Source organism: Molossus molossus, unplaced genomic scaffold, assembly GCF_014108415.1.
Source record: "Molossus molossus isolate mMolMol1 unplaced genomic scaffold, mMolMol1.p scaffold_m16_p_14, whole genome shotgun sequence".
Lineage (NCBI taxonomy): Eukaryota > Metazoa > Chordata > Mammalia > Chiroptera > Molossidae > Molossus > Molossus molossus.
In genome coordinates, this window is record NW_023425349.1 from 48602626 (window position 1) to 48617914 (window position 15289).

The 15289-nt window shown below is 39.2% G+C and overlaps 1 protein-coding gene across 1 annotated transcript in view; it reads right to left on the minus strand.

Annotated features, from left to right (window-relative positions):
- Nucleotides 1-15289, minus strand: part of TMC1 (transmembrane channel like 1) — a 111085-nt gene that overhangs the window by 28402 nt on the left and 67394 nt on the right. The window contains 4 exon segments of the mRNA XM_036261702.1: nt 5135-5263; nt 11755-11916; nt 12016-12195; nt 14572-14766. Coding sequence (XP_036117595.1) covers nt 5135-5263; nt 11755-11916; nt 12016-12195; nt 14572-14766 — 666 coding nt within the window.

A 15289-nucleotide genomic window follows, 5' to 3' on the forward strand; every position in this document is an offset into this window, starting at 1 on the left:
TGCTCTGCCCCTTTCCCCATGTTCTCATCCCCACAAGGGATACCCATGACTTCTTGCTGATTCTTTATCATACCACCTTCCTGGATGGCTAAATAATACCTTCTTACTAGCTAGGAACATCGGTTTATCTTCTAATTCTATATCCCAACCTCTCCTGCCAACTCCATTCTCCTGTGTAAGCCTGGGAGCACCTTACATTATAAATGCCATAGAATGGCTCATAAATTAGTCGTGATGTGACAGAGTCCTTGGCATTTCTAGGGTTAAGTATTACAGTGAAAATCAACATGATGGAAATCTAATTGATGGCTTAGAAATTGATCAGACATAGAGTTTGAGTCATAGCTCCACCACTGATCAGCTATGTGTATAATTATAGTATATTCATATACAGAATATCACACAACCATTTAAAAACTGTGTCCAAGGCCCGGCCGGTGTGGCTCAGTGGATTGAGTGTTGTCCCATGGACTGAGAGGTTCCAGTTCAATTCCTGGTCAGGGCACATGCCTGGGTTGCAGGCTCAATCCCCAGTAGGGGGCATGTAGGAGGCAGCTGATCAATGTTTCTCTCTCATATCAATGTTTCTATCTCTCACTCCCTTCCTCTCTCTCTAAAAAATCAATGGAAATAAATAAATAAATAAAAACTTAAAACTATATCATAAAAGAAGAGTTAACAGCATAGGAAATAGTCACTGTTAGGTGAAAAAAGCAGGCAACTAAAATACATATTTTTAAAAATGTATTTTACATACACTAATAATATATAAAATATACATTTATAATATGCATATACATTTAAAATATGTTTATAAAAAACTCTATAATGAATCTACATACAGTATTTATTTACCTATAAATAAATGTTAATAATTTGTGATTCAAATAATCCAAATAAGTAATGTCATGAGTGGTGGGATTACCTGTGATTTTGTTGTTGTTGTTGTTCTTAATCCTCACCTGAGGATATTTTTTCCATTGATTTTTAGATAGAGTGGAAGGGAGGGAGGGAAGAAGAGAGGGAGGGAAATAGAGATGATAGAAAGATAGAAAGATAGATAGATAGATAGATAGATAGATAGATAGATAGATAAATAGAGAAACATCAACATGAGAAAGACATGTTGATTGGCTGCCTCTGACTGGGGCCAGGGATCGAACCTACAATCCAGATACGTGCCCTTTATTGAAATTGAACCTGCAACCCTTCGGACCACAGGCCAATGCTCTAACCACTGAGAAAAACTGGCCAGGGCAGTGTGATTTTTATTTTCATATTCAACACACACTGGACTTCCCAGATTTTTTGTTCTCTGCCTACACTGCCCATGTTTTCCAGCTGCAGGGCCCTGTCTTACACCTGTCCCTCAGAGAATACCTCCTTCCTTCTCAATCTTTTATTTATTTATTTTTATTTATTTATTTATTTATTTATTTATTTATTTATTTATTTTTTATCCTCACCCAAGGACATTTTTCCATTTTTTGCCCAGGTACAGTGGGAGGGAGAGAGAGGAACAGAGAGAGAGAGAAACATCGACGTGAAAGGAACACATCGAGTGGCTGCCACCCGCACAACCGACCAGGGCCGGGGACAAACTGCAACCGAGGTACGTGCCCTCAGCGGGAACCGAACCCGGGTCTCTCAGGACCACAGACGGACGCTCTAACCGCTGAGCCAAAACGGCCAGGGCCCTTCTCAATCTTTTAAAATGCTGATCATCCTTCAAGACTTGGCTCAAATGTCTCTTCCTTTGTCATGTCTGCCTGTCTAGTCACCTTTTTCCTTCCCGTCCCAAAGTCATATAACTCTCTCCTGTGGCATGTACAATGTTCTGCCATTGTACTGACAATGGGAGCCTGCAAGATTACAGAGTAGTGAAGAGTGTGAGAAACCAGTGAATGAATGAAACCAAGAGTGTGTGGTTTTCCAGCTCTAGCCAAGTTCTCCCGAGTGGGAATATGGGTCTAATATTTCCAGGTCTTCCAATACTTTAAGAAAAGCAATAAATCCATATTTTCCCATGCAAACCTCCCAGTTTTTAAATATTAGCTCATTAGAAACAGACAAACCACTCTGCAGACCAAAGGAAAAAATATCTGTAAGCTGAATCTAGCTTGCAGGACCAAGTTTGCAACCTCTCCTCAAGCCTCCATCTTTTCTGCCTCTGTATCTCCTTAGCACCCAGCGCAGAGGTTTGCTCATAATGTTTCACACCTACCAGGCATTCAATTGTGTAAGTTGCTCAATTGGTGGGCCAGTGATAATTGGATCCAAATCAAAGATCTATCATTCAACCCTTATGTTGTAAACCTTGTTTTCATGCTGAACTTCCCTCTGAAGAGCTTTCCAAAAGTAACACGGAAGAAAATTCTTTCTCTATGACCTAAAACAGGAATTTGTCTTTTTTCCTGTACTTTGTATTCACTCAAGAGCACTGTCAGCACTCAATGAATAATAAATTATCCATTTAATTATAGCTTTTATGCATCCATGTCGTGTTGTATTGACTTCACATTTAAAGCAAACTTTTCTAGCACTTAAGACGAAAGTGGGAAGGCATAAAAGGCAAGCACATAAGCTAAGTGATAGTCTAACAACAACAACAACAACAAGGCAATTTTTATGTCTGCTTTGGAAGAGCTGAATCAGGCAAAGAAAATAGAAATGAAACCGAGCCAGCTGAATACCTCATAGCAGGGAATGGGAAAGCCACGCAACAGCATCCTGGATCTATACAGCATTACCTCATTGTCGTTCACCCAAGAGCATTACCTAACTGCTTTGGCTCATCCGAGAGCCACTTTCAGTGAATGTGACAGAGATGACTTAAGAAAAGGTATGATCTCAAAGTCAGAGAGCAAGGCAGAGGATCTAGCCTAGAGTCCTGAAAACAGTTCTTAATGTAGGACTTGTTCTGAGACTTCCGGCATGAGACAAGAGGGAAGTCAGCAATAAAAGACATTCCTTCACTAGAGAGAAGAGAAACATCATTGGCTCAAGAATACTAAGCCAGATGTGGCCAGTTTGGCTCAGCAGTTAGAGTGTCAGTCTGTGGAACGAAGGGTCTTGGGTTCGATACCCAGTCAACCTGGGTTGCAGGTTCAATCCCTGGCCCCAGTTAGGGTTGTATGGGAGGCAACCAATTGATGTGTCTCTCTCATGTTGATGTTTCTCTCCTCTCTCTCCCTCCCTCCTTTCCACTCTATCTAAAAAATAAATCAATGGAAAAATATCTTTGGGTGAGGATTAACAGCAACAACAAAAAGAATACTAAGCCAGAGCTGATTCCATGGGCACATGCCTAGAAGCAAGCAGAATTCCGTCAGTAGATGGTGTTGCCTTGGCGGTGCTGGAATGTGGAAGTTCAACATTGAACCAATCAGTCAACACCCAGTGCTTGCCATGTGACAAGCATAGTTCTAAACATAGAGGGCAGGGCCTCTGTTTCACACAGCTTTCATCCTAACAGAGGGAGACAGATAATAAGAACCTTTCAAAAAGGAAATGTCAAATGGCCATATATCATATGAATAAAATAAAACATTTTCTTGAGAGTGTCTGGTAGGCTGCATTAGAATGGACAGTCAGAGAAGAACCCTAAGGAGGTGACATATTATCTGAGTCCTTAATGACAAGAAGAAATGAGCCATGCCAAATTCTTGGGATGTGCAAGGACTATCTTGTGTTTCAGCATAAGAAAGAATTCGAAAGTTTGTAGACTTTACAAAGAAAGAGCAAAAGTAGTAAGAGATAAGCTCAGAGAGAAAGAAAAGAAACAACTCATATAGGGTATGGAAAGTCCTAGACAGGGATTTGTAATTCCTTCTAAGAAAGCTACAGGAGGATTTTAAGCAAAGGAGTACGACGACCCCCCAGGTCATATTTCCCAAGATGATGGTTTCATTTGCAAAAGAGAAATGAGCACCTGGAGTGTGTTAGACCACAGAGTAGTGACAAGGGCTCTGCTGCTGCCTTTGAACTTTGTGGGGTGACCTAGGGCCGAGCGCAGAGTATGAGCTGGTGATGAAGTCAGCACCAGTGGGGCTCAGAGAAACCTGTGCGGTTGTCATGGGAAAGGAAGTCAATGTGCTGGAATTCAGCTCCACTACTTGCCAGGGCCCTACCAGCATCCTGGCCTTCCTCAAAAGCCCCTGCTTGTCTCTGCTGAACTCTTCTTAGACTGCGAGCTTTACGAAGGAAGCACCATATTTATTAAATCCTTCTATTCCCCAACGCACTGCACACTGACCAGCCATGATAAGTGTCTAGGAGTTTATTTAGTAGCATTCAAAGAAATTCATAGAATAAGCAGTTGACACTATCCATCCTACTCTGTTTCTAGAAATGCCAGCAAGCTTCAAGGGGAAGGAGCTGACCATGAGTCCAAGATTTACTGTTTAACCACCCATTGCTTCATACATCCTGTGCTAATTTATGAGAATACTGTAAGCTGTCAAGTCTGACTCCCTCTGCATTAAAACCATACTCATTGGTCTTTATTTACTGTAGTCTCCCCAAACCCCCACTTATCTGCAGTTTTGCTTTCCACAGTTTTAGTTATCTACAGTCAACTCTAGTTCAAATATACTAAATGGAAAATTTCAGAAATAAACAATTCATATGTTTTAAATTGCCTGCTGTTCTAAGTAGTGTGATGAAATCTTGCACCACCCTGCTCCATCCTGCTGGGGACGTGGATCAGCACTTTGCCCAGTGTGTCCACGCTGCAGATGCTCCTTTAGTCACTCAGGAGCCGTCTTGGTTATCAGATCAATTGTCGTGTATTGCAGTGCCTGTGTTCAAATAACATTTTTACTTAATAATGGCCCAAAACACAAGAGTGGTGATGCTGGCAATTCAGATGTGCCATAAAGAAGCCATAAAGTGCTTCTTTTACATTAAAAGATGTCTATGTATAGGGAGAAAAATAATACAAATAGGGTCCGGTACTATCTGTGGTTTCAGGCATCCACAGGGGGTCTCGGGATGTATTCTCTGCAGATAAGGGGGAACTGCTGGACTGACACCCACCCTCTAAATTCTGAGATGTCTTCTTTTTGCATAGTGTGTGTAAACAATGAACCACAAAAAATGATCTTATAAGAGAAAAAATTAATATCATACTTACATATCCATATTCTAAATCCCAGCACCAGCAGTAATTGCAAAATCTTACAAAACATGCCCGGAGAAAATCCCCAATGAGGATTGTGACATAGGTGGTTAAAACATCAGAGACGGTCAGCCGCACAAATTCCTGTTGAGATATTATCTGCATTAAAATTTGTATTTCTCTCTTTAAATGGTCCTAGTGTTAATATTCCCATTAGTCTAGCAAGGACCCATAGGACATTGATGCTCCATTTGGTGACACACAGAATCTCTAGGGTAGAGGTAAGAACATGTGTACAGCTCAGTTGAGATGCTGTCAGGTAACAGCTGCATACAACTGTCTGCTGCAGCAATAGCTAGAGAAAAAAATAGGCCAGAGAGTGTGAGGCTACTACACAATTGGAGAGTTTCTGTATGAGCTGACTCCTGTCTACCTCTTCATATTCTTCCCTCTGTCTTCTCCACTCCAACCCCACTGGCTTTCGTTCAACCTAATACTCCACACTTCTTTAGGCTATAGGACCTTTGCATGTGGTCTTTGCTCAATCCCTCTTACCTCATCTCATGACTCAATCTGTGCATATATATATATATATATATATATATATATATATATATAATCACTGCATCATCACTGATTTAGGGAAGTCTCTCTCACTTCGCTGACAAGGCAAACTTCCCTATCACAAGTTCTCAGATTCTATGCATTTCACTCTTGTAGTGCCTGTTGCCATTGTAAATTTGCAACATTTGCTTAATTATTTAATTAGTGGATTTAATGCCAAGAGATTGTGATTTTCACAAGGGCAGTGAACTGGTCAGCCTTTGTTTCCTGCTGTACCTCTAGTATCTAGCACAATCCCTGGCACTTAAATGCACTCAATAAATATGGAATGAGTGACCGAATGATAGTAAATTTCTGCAGTTATTTCTGGCTATAGCTTTTCTCTCTCCTACTCTTGTTCTCCTTTTCATCCCCCAGGCAATGTGAGTGCAGATTCTAATAACCAGCATCAATTAGAGGTAGGCTAGGAGGGATATTTTTAGGTCTCCACTGCCAGGTTGGGAAGACTTCCTCAGGCAACAGACAGGTTCAGATTGCTTTTGAAATCCTCCCCACCTCCTAAGAACCCTCACGCCAATGGTTGCAATTCTTTTCTTCTAAGCATTGTCCCAACTTTCAATTAAATAGCATAAGAGGATTCAAACATCATTTAAAATGTAAAAATATTTATTTCTATATTATAGAAGCAATACACTGATTTACAAGAAAGAAAATTTAAAAAAAAATGGACACTGTCCAATCCCAGATCCAGCATGTATGTCAGGATGGGAGCAAGGTCTCCACACAGGCTTCCTATTGAGCCCCGAGCTCCACACCTAACAATTTACATTCAATGACATTTAGTTAAAATGTCTAGGCAGCTTTGATCAGTAAACCTAAGATCATTAGCAGGTAAAGGGAAGGCATTAGGCAAGGGATATCACAAAGGGTCTCAGATAGTCCATATTCCACGGCAGGAGTCTGGAGAGCATGTGCTGTTGCTAATCATGTTTCTGGGGGCCAGTTCAGCACTATGGACAAGGACACAGATTCTAATTAGACTCTGCAGTGCTCCAATCATTGACTTCTTTTGAGATCTTCAGCAAATTGCTTTACCTTTCTAAGTCATAGTCTCTTCATCTATAAAATATACAACTTATCTCAGAGGGTAATTTAATATTCAAGGAGGTACTTTCTCTCCTGGCTTAAAATGTAGACCTTGGTATAGAGCTTCAAATAGCTCTTGTCTCCCAAGAATGGCTCTGCTGCCTACCCATCAAATGCCACTGGAGATGAGACTGACTATATCTTGAGATTCCCTGCAGTGATAAAAATAAATAAAAATAAAAAGTCACAAATTACCTTATATTTAATTCGAAGGGATTTTACGGTATCCTTGAGAAAAAAAACAAAGCAGAGCACATTCATGGAGGAGGAGAAGAGGGAACATCTGGAATGTTCTCCTAGGACAATGAATGAGCCTTTGGGGAGTGCATCTCTGACATCACATTCGAAACAGCTGCCTTTACTAATTCTTCTAGAGTCATGTTTTTCCTTTAAGTGGCTAAAAGAAAAGTTTCTAGGGGCGTGAATATAGATATTGATCTCTTAAAGGCCAGAACTTCCCAGCACTCAGGGCTTCTATGTCTCTGTGTTCTCTGTCCCCATGGATTCCACCTGCCTCATCAACATCCCATTCACAGCCACAACCCCTTCCTGGCAGCTCCTGCAGACTCTCCCATGAGTGCCCCATGCTCCTTTAGAAAAAGTGAGGTCAAACAGAAACCCAACTACACATGGCAGTAAGGAAAGATGATGAAGCAAAGGAGAGAACTACAAACAGGGTATTTTTAGAAAACATGACACAAACAGCATGGTTCAGGAGCTCCAGAGAAGATGACTTAAATAACTGATTTTTCCTTTATTTTAATTCAGCGTGTGTGGGAATATCACAGATGCTGCTGCATTATCAGAAATAAAAGTATTCTCTTAGATTGCAGTGGGCATTCATGTCTAATTAATCACTACCTCCTCCTAAGAAGTGAGTAGATCCAATCTTTTTGTTGTTGTTAAACCTCACCCAAGGATATTTTTCCATTGATTTTTAGATAGAGTGGAAGGGAGGGGAGGAGAGAGAAAGACACAGAAATATTGATGTGAGAGAGACACATCATTGGTTGCCTCCTGCATGATGGGACCTGGGCCGGGGATTGAACCTGCAACCCAGTCACGTGCCCTTGACCAGGAATCAAACCCAAGACCCTTAAATCTGCCAGCTGATACTTTAACCACTGAGCCAAACCGACCAGGGCTCCAATCTTATTCCTTGTTTCTTATCTTCAGATAAAGTGGGAGGGAAGGAGAGAAAGAGAGAGAGAGAGAGAGAGAAACATCGATGTGAAAGAGACACATCGACTGGTTGCCTCCTGCACAACCCCGACCAGGGCCGGGGACAAACCGCAACCAAGGTACGTGCCTTTGAAAACCCGTGACTCACTGGTCTGCGGGCGGATGTTCTAACCGCTGAGCCAAACCGGCCAGGGCTCCAATCTTATTCTTTATAGTCTATTAATCCTGTTTAATAGGTGTGTTCCTGGTAAAGAATAAGTTCCTTAGCCCTCATGCCAGTCTGCACATAAGGGAACATCTCTATACTTCCTTTTTTCCTTTTCTTTTTATTTCTCTCAACTTCTGTTGAAGATTTAGGAAGCAGCCTAGATCTGATCAAACAGACTCATGTTGAAAACCATGATAAGACTGCTTCAAGGAAGCTTGAAACATAGAAACCTATGTTGTCCTGTGTATTCACTTCCTCCTGCTGCCTTAACAAATAACCACAAACTTGGTGACTTAAAACAACACAAATATTTTCTTCCACTTCTGGAGGCCAGAAGTCTAACACCAAGGTGCAGGCATCAGGGAGAAATCTGCTTCCTTGTCTTTTCCAGCTTCTGGGGGCCTCCTGCATTGCTTGGCTCACAGCCCCTCCTCCAGCTCTAAAGGCATCACTGCAGCCTCTGGTTCCACTGGCACCTCTAGTCATCCTGACTTTCACTCTTGTCTCACTTTGTCATTTCATCAGGCCCACCCACATACTCCACGATACTTTTTCTATCCCAAGGCCTTTGACATATTCACAGCAGCAAACTCCTTTTTACCATGTAAGGTAACATATGAACAGGTTCCAGGAATTAGGAATCAGACATATTTGAGGGGGGATTAATCTGTCTACCACAGTATGGATCTCAAGCACCTCTCTACTATGTGCAGGCAGCTTTCATTTCATTGCTTTTCATACATAACATGTTCCTATAAACATGTATGAAGTGTACATGTCTGAAAATTAAGTACTTAATAACATGTAAATAAAAAGAGAAGGATTTATCAGGTCCCTAAAAGCTAAAAAATAAAGTAAAATAGAATCCTTAATTATGCCATACTTTTTGGACTCAACTGTCAATGTTATGTTCTAGTACTATATACATTTTTTGTATTTTTCCCCACAAGTAAAATCAGTTTATTGGCTTAAGTTTAATGAGCATCTGATTTAGGCTGAGGACATCCAATGATATTCATATATGTTTAAATTATATTAGTTTATAAGACTAATGCTTTCTGCTAAAATCCTCAACAAAGCCCTGGCTGGTTTGGCTCAGCAGTTAGAGCATTGGCCTGCAGTCCAGAGAGACCCGGGTGCGGTTCCCGCTAAGGGCGCGTACCTCGGTTGCAGTTTGTCCCTGGCCCTGGTTGGGTCATGCAGGTGGCAGCCACTCGATATGTCCCTTTCACGTTGATGTTTCTCTCTCTCTCTCCCTCCCACTCTGTCTGAACAAAAAAATGGAAAAAAAAATGTCCTTGGGTGAGGATTAAAAAAATAATAATACAAAATAAATAAATAAATAAAATCCTCAACAAAGTATTAGCAAATAAGATCCAGCAATACATTTTAAAAAGCCATACACCATGATTATGTGGGATTTGTTCCAGGGATGCAAGGTCAGTACAATATCCACAAATCAATAAATATGATACAACACATAAACAAAATAAAGGATAAAAACCACATCATCAAATCAATGGATTCAGAAAAAACATTTGATAAAATCCAGCACCCATTTATGATAAAAACTCTCAGCAAAGTGGGAATAGAGGGAACATACATCAATGTAATAAAGGACATATGTGACAGACCCACAGTCAACATCATACTCAATGGACAAAAACTATAAGCATTGCCCTTCAGATCAAGGATAAGACCGGGTTGTCTGCTTTCACCACTTTTATTAAACATAGTACTGGAAGTCCTGGCCACAGCAATTAGACAAGAAGAAGAAATGAAAGGCATCCAGATTGGAAAGGTGGAAGTAAAATTGTCACTACTTGCAGATGACATGATATTGTACATAGAAAACCCTAAAGAGTCCACCAAAAAACTAGTAGATCTAATAAATGAATTTGGCAAAGTAGCAGGACACAAAATTAACACCCGGAAATTGGTGACATTTCTATACACCAATGTTGAACTATCAGAAAGAGAAACTAAGAAAACAATCCCATTTACTATTACAACAAAATACATAAGGTACCTAGAAATAAGTTTAACCAAGGAAGTAAAAACCTGTACTAAGAAAATTATAGAGCTTTGAATAAAGAAACTAAGGAAGATACAAATAAGTGGAAGCATATACCATGTTCATGGATTGAAAGAATTAACATCATTAAAATTTTCATACTATCCAAAGCAATCTATACCTTTAACACAATTTGTATTAAAATACCAATGGCATATTTCACAGATCTAGAATATTCCAAAAACTTATATGGAACCAAAAAAGACCTCAAATAGCCTCAGCAATCTAGAAAAAAGAGAACAAAGTTGGAGGTATCACAATACCTGATATAAAACTATACTATAAGGCTATTGTAATCAAAATGGCCTGGTACTGGCATAAAAACAGGTATATAGATCAATAGAACAGAAACGAGAGCCCAGAAATCATCCCATGCTTATATGGTCAATTAATATTTGATAAAGAAGGCAAGAACATACAATTGGGAAAGAATAGTCTTTTCAATTATTGGTGTTGGAAAAATTGGACAAGTACAAGCAAAAAAATGAAACTAGACTAGTAACTTACATCATATACAAGAATAAACTCAAAATGGATAAAAAAACTTAAATGTTAGACTCAAAACTGTAAAAATCCTAGGAGAAAATATAGGCAGTAAAATCTCATACATCTCTCGTAGCAATATTTTTGCCAGTATGCTACCTAGGGCAAGAGAAATAGAGGAAAAAATAAACAAATGGGATTATATCAAACTAAAAAGCTTCTCCACAGCAAGAGTAACCATCAACAAAATGAAAAGGGAACCCACTGTATGGGAGAACATGTGTGCCAATGATACATAGAATAAGGGGTTAATCTCCAAAATATATATATATAAAACAAAAAAACTTAGACAACTCAACACAAGGAAGATACATAATACAATATAAAAATGGGCAAAGGGCCTGAATAGAGACTTCTCCTAAGAGGACATACAAATGGGTAACAGAAATATGAAAAAATGCTCAATGTCACACATTATCAGAGAAAGGCAAATTAAAACCACAATGAGATATTACCTCATACCTGCCAGAATAGTTTCCTACCATCAATAAATCAACAAACAGCAAGTGCTGGCAAGGACATGGAGAAAAGGAAACCCTAGTGCACTGCTGGTAGGAATGCAGACTGGTGCCGCCACTGTGGAAAACATTATGGAGTTTCCTCAAAAAATTAAAAATGCTTTTTGACTCAATGATACCACTTCCAGGAATATATCCTAAGAATCCCAAAACACCAATTCGAAAGAATATATGCACCCCAATGTTTGTTGCAGCATTGTTTACAACAGCCAAGATCTGGAAACAGCCCAAGTGCCCATCAGTAGATGAGTAGATTAAATAAAAGCTGGAATACTACACAGCCATTAAAAAGAATACTGCCAGCCAATACTCTAACCCACTAAGCCAAACTGGCCAGGGCAACTCTGCTCTTTTTTTAATGCGTTAGTTGTCATGTACTTCTGTTTGTTTGTGATATTACCTGTCCCACCATTGTTTCCCAGCAGGGTCCTCGAGGTACATCTGCAGGATGCACAAAAAAGGGTGGCCCAGTGCTATTTCCACTGAGTGTTGCATTGTAGGTCTTGATCAAGTTGGCTTCCCATATGGTAATATTGACCCTTACTAGTTTTTCCTCTTCAATCTAGAAACCACAGCAACAAGAACAAAAAAAGATTTCAATCTTGAGACTGGGAATGTAACAATGTGCTGATGGTAAGGACAATCCAGACACAAGACTTACCTTGTTGTTGATCTCATCCATCAAGGCAAGAATAAATACATACAAGTTGCCTAAAAGAAGAGCAAAAATGCGTAGCAGTAGCCATTTCAGAGCAATGAGGGGATGGTAGTCTTCCAGTTCAGCAAACAAGTCAAACAATGTTGGACAGAACATCCCCAGGAGGGACATGACCATGTTCATCTACAAGGAGACACAAAGGATAAATGAGGTTAATGGCTTTTAGAAATTATTATTGCTTTCCTCTAGAATTTTACAAGATTCCAGCTAGATTTCTTTGATCTTTTATTAGACTAAAGGATATTATTTCATGTATTTAAAAAATTCAAAATCTTAATAAAACATCAAAGACAATAAGAACTCACATTCTTAAGATCTATTTGTATATGAGCTTGTGTATGTGCCAGTAATAATAATGTTTCCTGGTATAATGAAGGATGCAATGTACATCACTCTGTAGTTAAAGAACACATTGTTGTTCTACATGGTAACTGATTCTGATATGTGATGCACAAATGTGATGCACTACACCACATATTTCCAAAGGATATGGAGAATGACTTGCTTGAAGAATGAGGTCCAAACTGGAAATACTAGCTTGACAATTATCAGCATGTGGACTAGTTTAATCAGTTAGAATGAATGAATTCTTCGAGATGAGATCAGGACTAAATACTCAACTTAAATGGAAACATAAACTATTAGGAGCAAACAAACAAACAAAAAAGAATGTGTTTTTATAAAAAACAACAACAACAACAAAAAACAGAGAACATTCATAGAAACAAGATGAGAACACATAGCATGATGTTGTTGAAGCCAAGGCAAGACCATTTCAAAAAGATGAACTGGTTCATGTTGTCAAAGGCAAGAGAATGCTAAGAGGGAGAAGGGTAGGGAGGAAAAAAGAGAGAAATAGGACAAGTAGGAAATGTGTGCTCCTTCCCCTCTGACTAACTAGCACTCTTGTGATTATATCATATGGCTAAATTAAGTCAAAGGAAAGAATCCAGAGCAGGTACTACTTTTATGATGGGGAAAAGTCTTCCTTAAATTAAAAATAAAATAAAAAGATTTCAGATTATTTTAGCAACCATCTTTCCTAAATATATGGTTCAAACTGTCACCATTAAGCATTCCTATCCCCCCTAGCAGACTCCATGTTTTGAATGATTAGAAGTACCAGGCTATATTCAGAAAATAATTGTCAATACAATTTTTCCATTTTTATCAAGAACATTATATATGCATGACCAGCAGGGGCTAAAAATCAGCATGATATAATTTTAGGTTAAAGTAAAAACTTGGCAGATCCTGTGTATTCTTATATAAAGTAAATTTAATTCTGTTTCATCAAATTTATAAAGTTATTCATAAATCCCCATTATTACCTTTGTTGGCCCCTAGAACTCAGGGGTCCCCTAAAATGGGTATTACAAAGAGCCATTCTTTACTGTGGTTTATACAAAAATATGGTCAATATGAACCTTGGACCAAAGTGGCATGATAATTCTGCCTGTAAATACTATCACAACTATAAGAAAGAATAGTCTCTTAAATGAGTGGCCTTTCATTTCCAGTGTTACCACTTCTGAAATACCCAGAATATTTCTGTTTGGAATCTTTGGTTGTGAGTTATACCATTTTCTGTCCAAAAGTTTTAAAGGCGATTCTATACTTATGAAGACTTGATCTTTTTGGCCTACAAGGCTCTGCAGACATTTCCATGTGGGAACTTTGAAAAAACTAAGTGGTGCCACATTGTATGCAGGATTATTTTATTAAAGGGAACAGGCCTTAGCAAAACCATATGATCAATGATTTCCTGATTCTAAATATCTACCTCTGGCCCCCCTTCTTTGACCTGCTAAATGGGCAGATGAGCTGGTGGGGAAAAAATCACAATCATAATATTTAATTCCTGGCAAAGAGCTAACCTTCCTAATTTGAATAGCATTCGGGGGGGGGGAGGGGCGGATATGGTGAGGAGGAGAAAATGGAGACAGGGAGTTAGGCTGCTAGTGAAAAGCAGAAGAAAGCCCAGAGTTGCCCATAGTAGGGGAGGCAACCTGAATGTGTCTGTGAGATAAACACAGGGACCAAGGCTTTATCATCACTGCTTCAGAGAATTCAGGCAACAGTTGGATCTTTCAATGACAGATGCAGGATCTACAGAGAAATCAACATAAGGTCATGAAAAGAGTATGGGGTTTGAAACCAAGAGTCTTAGGTTTTAACTCTCACTCTTCTCCGTGGTTCTGTGACCACGAACACATCACCTAATCTCTGAGATTCATCATCTCCACTAGTAAAATATATTGGTTTGGATATATGTGTATTAATATCTCTTCCAACTATAACTTTCCAGAATGTCCCAAAATGAAAAACAGACACAGTAGACAGTTTGCAAATAGGGCTGGAATAGAGTGGAAAATGTGGGACAGGGCAGGATGGAGGGGATAGGTAGAGTGGACTTATTTTCTCTTCCACCATAGAAGCATCGCCCACAAAATCTCAAATGTTAGGTTCTAAGCACATAAAAAGCATGCAGAGACGAACTTCATTTTTTTCCCACCACCCAAGGGTGTCAGGATCTTGCTGCGCAAATTCCTGGGATCGCTTCACAGCCCAAAAGATGAGGTATCCACTTCCAGCAAGTGTTAGAAACACGAAGAAGTTAGCGAGAAACCTCAGGAATCTGATCAAGTGGACGTTTTCTTCTACTTGGGCTGCTCTTTCTTCTATTATCGCTTCCTTTACCCAGGAAAACCAGAAAAAGAAAAGAAAAAAGAAATATTTGAGCTACAAAAGTATCATGAACTCAGGAATTAATTTTGCAAACATCAGAATGTGAAGAATGAAAACAAACTAAATCTGGGATTGCACAAACCAGTGAATATTGCCAGCAAGTGAGAGAAAAGGGGAATTCTTATAGACCCACTCTGATTGATCGAATAGGCTAGTCTTCATTCTAAATTCTCTTCCAGTACAATTTTTTTAAAGCTACAAAAGAATACTTCGAAGTCATTTTAAATATTGAGCATTGCTCTATTATGTAAAATATCTGATTCTGATGACTAATGGTGTCCTATTTTAAGGACATTGTTTTATTACCAAATTTAGAGAAGAAATAGTGCTGTCATGGGTCATCAGATATTTTCCAGTCACAATCAGAACCCTGACCAGATCCTGGTAGACAGAATTGATGAGTTCCTCTTTTTTTAAACTTTCAAGATACTTTGCTAGCTGGAACATATTTAATAGCTCCAATTTTACT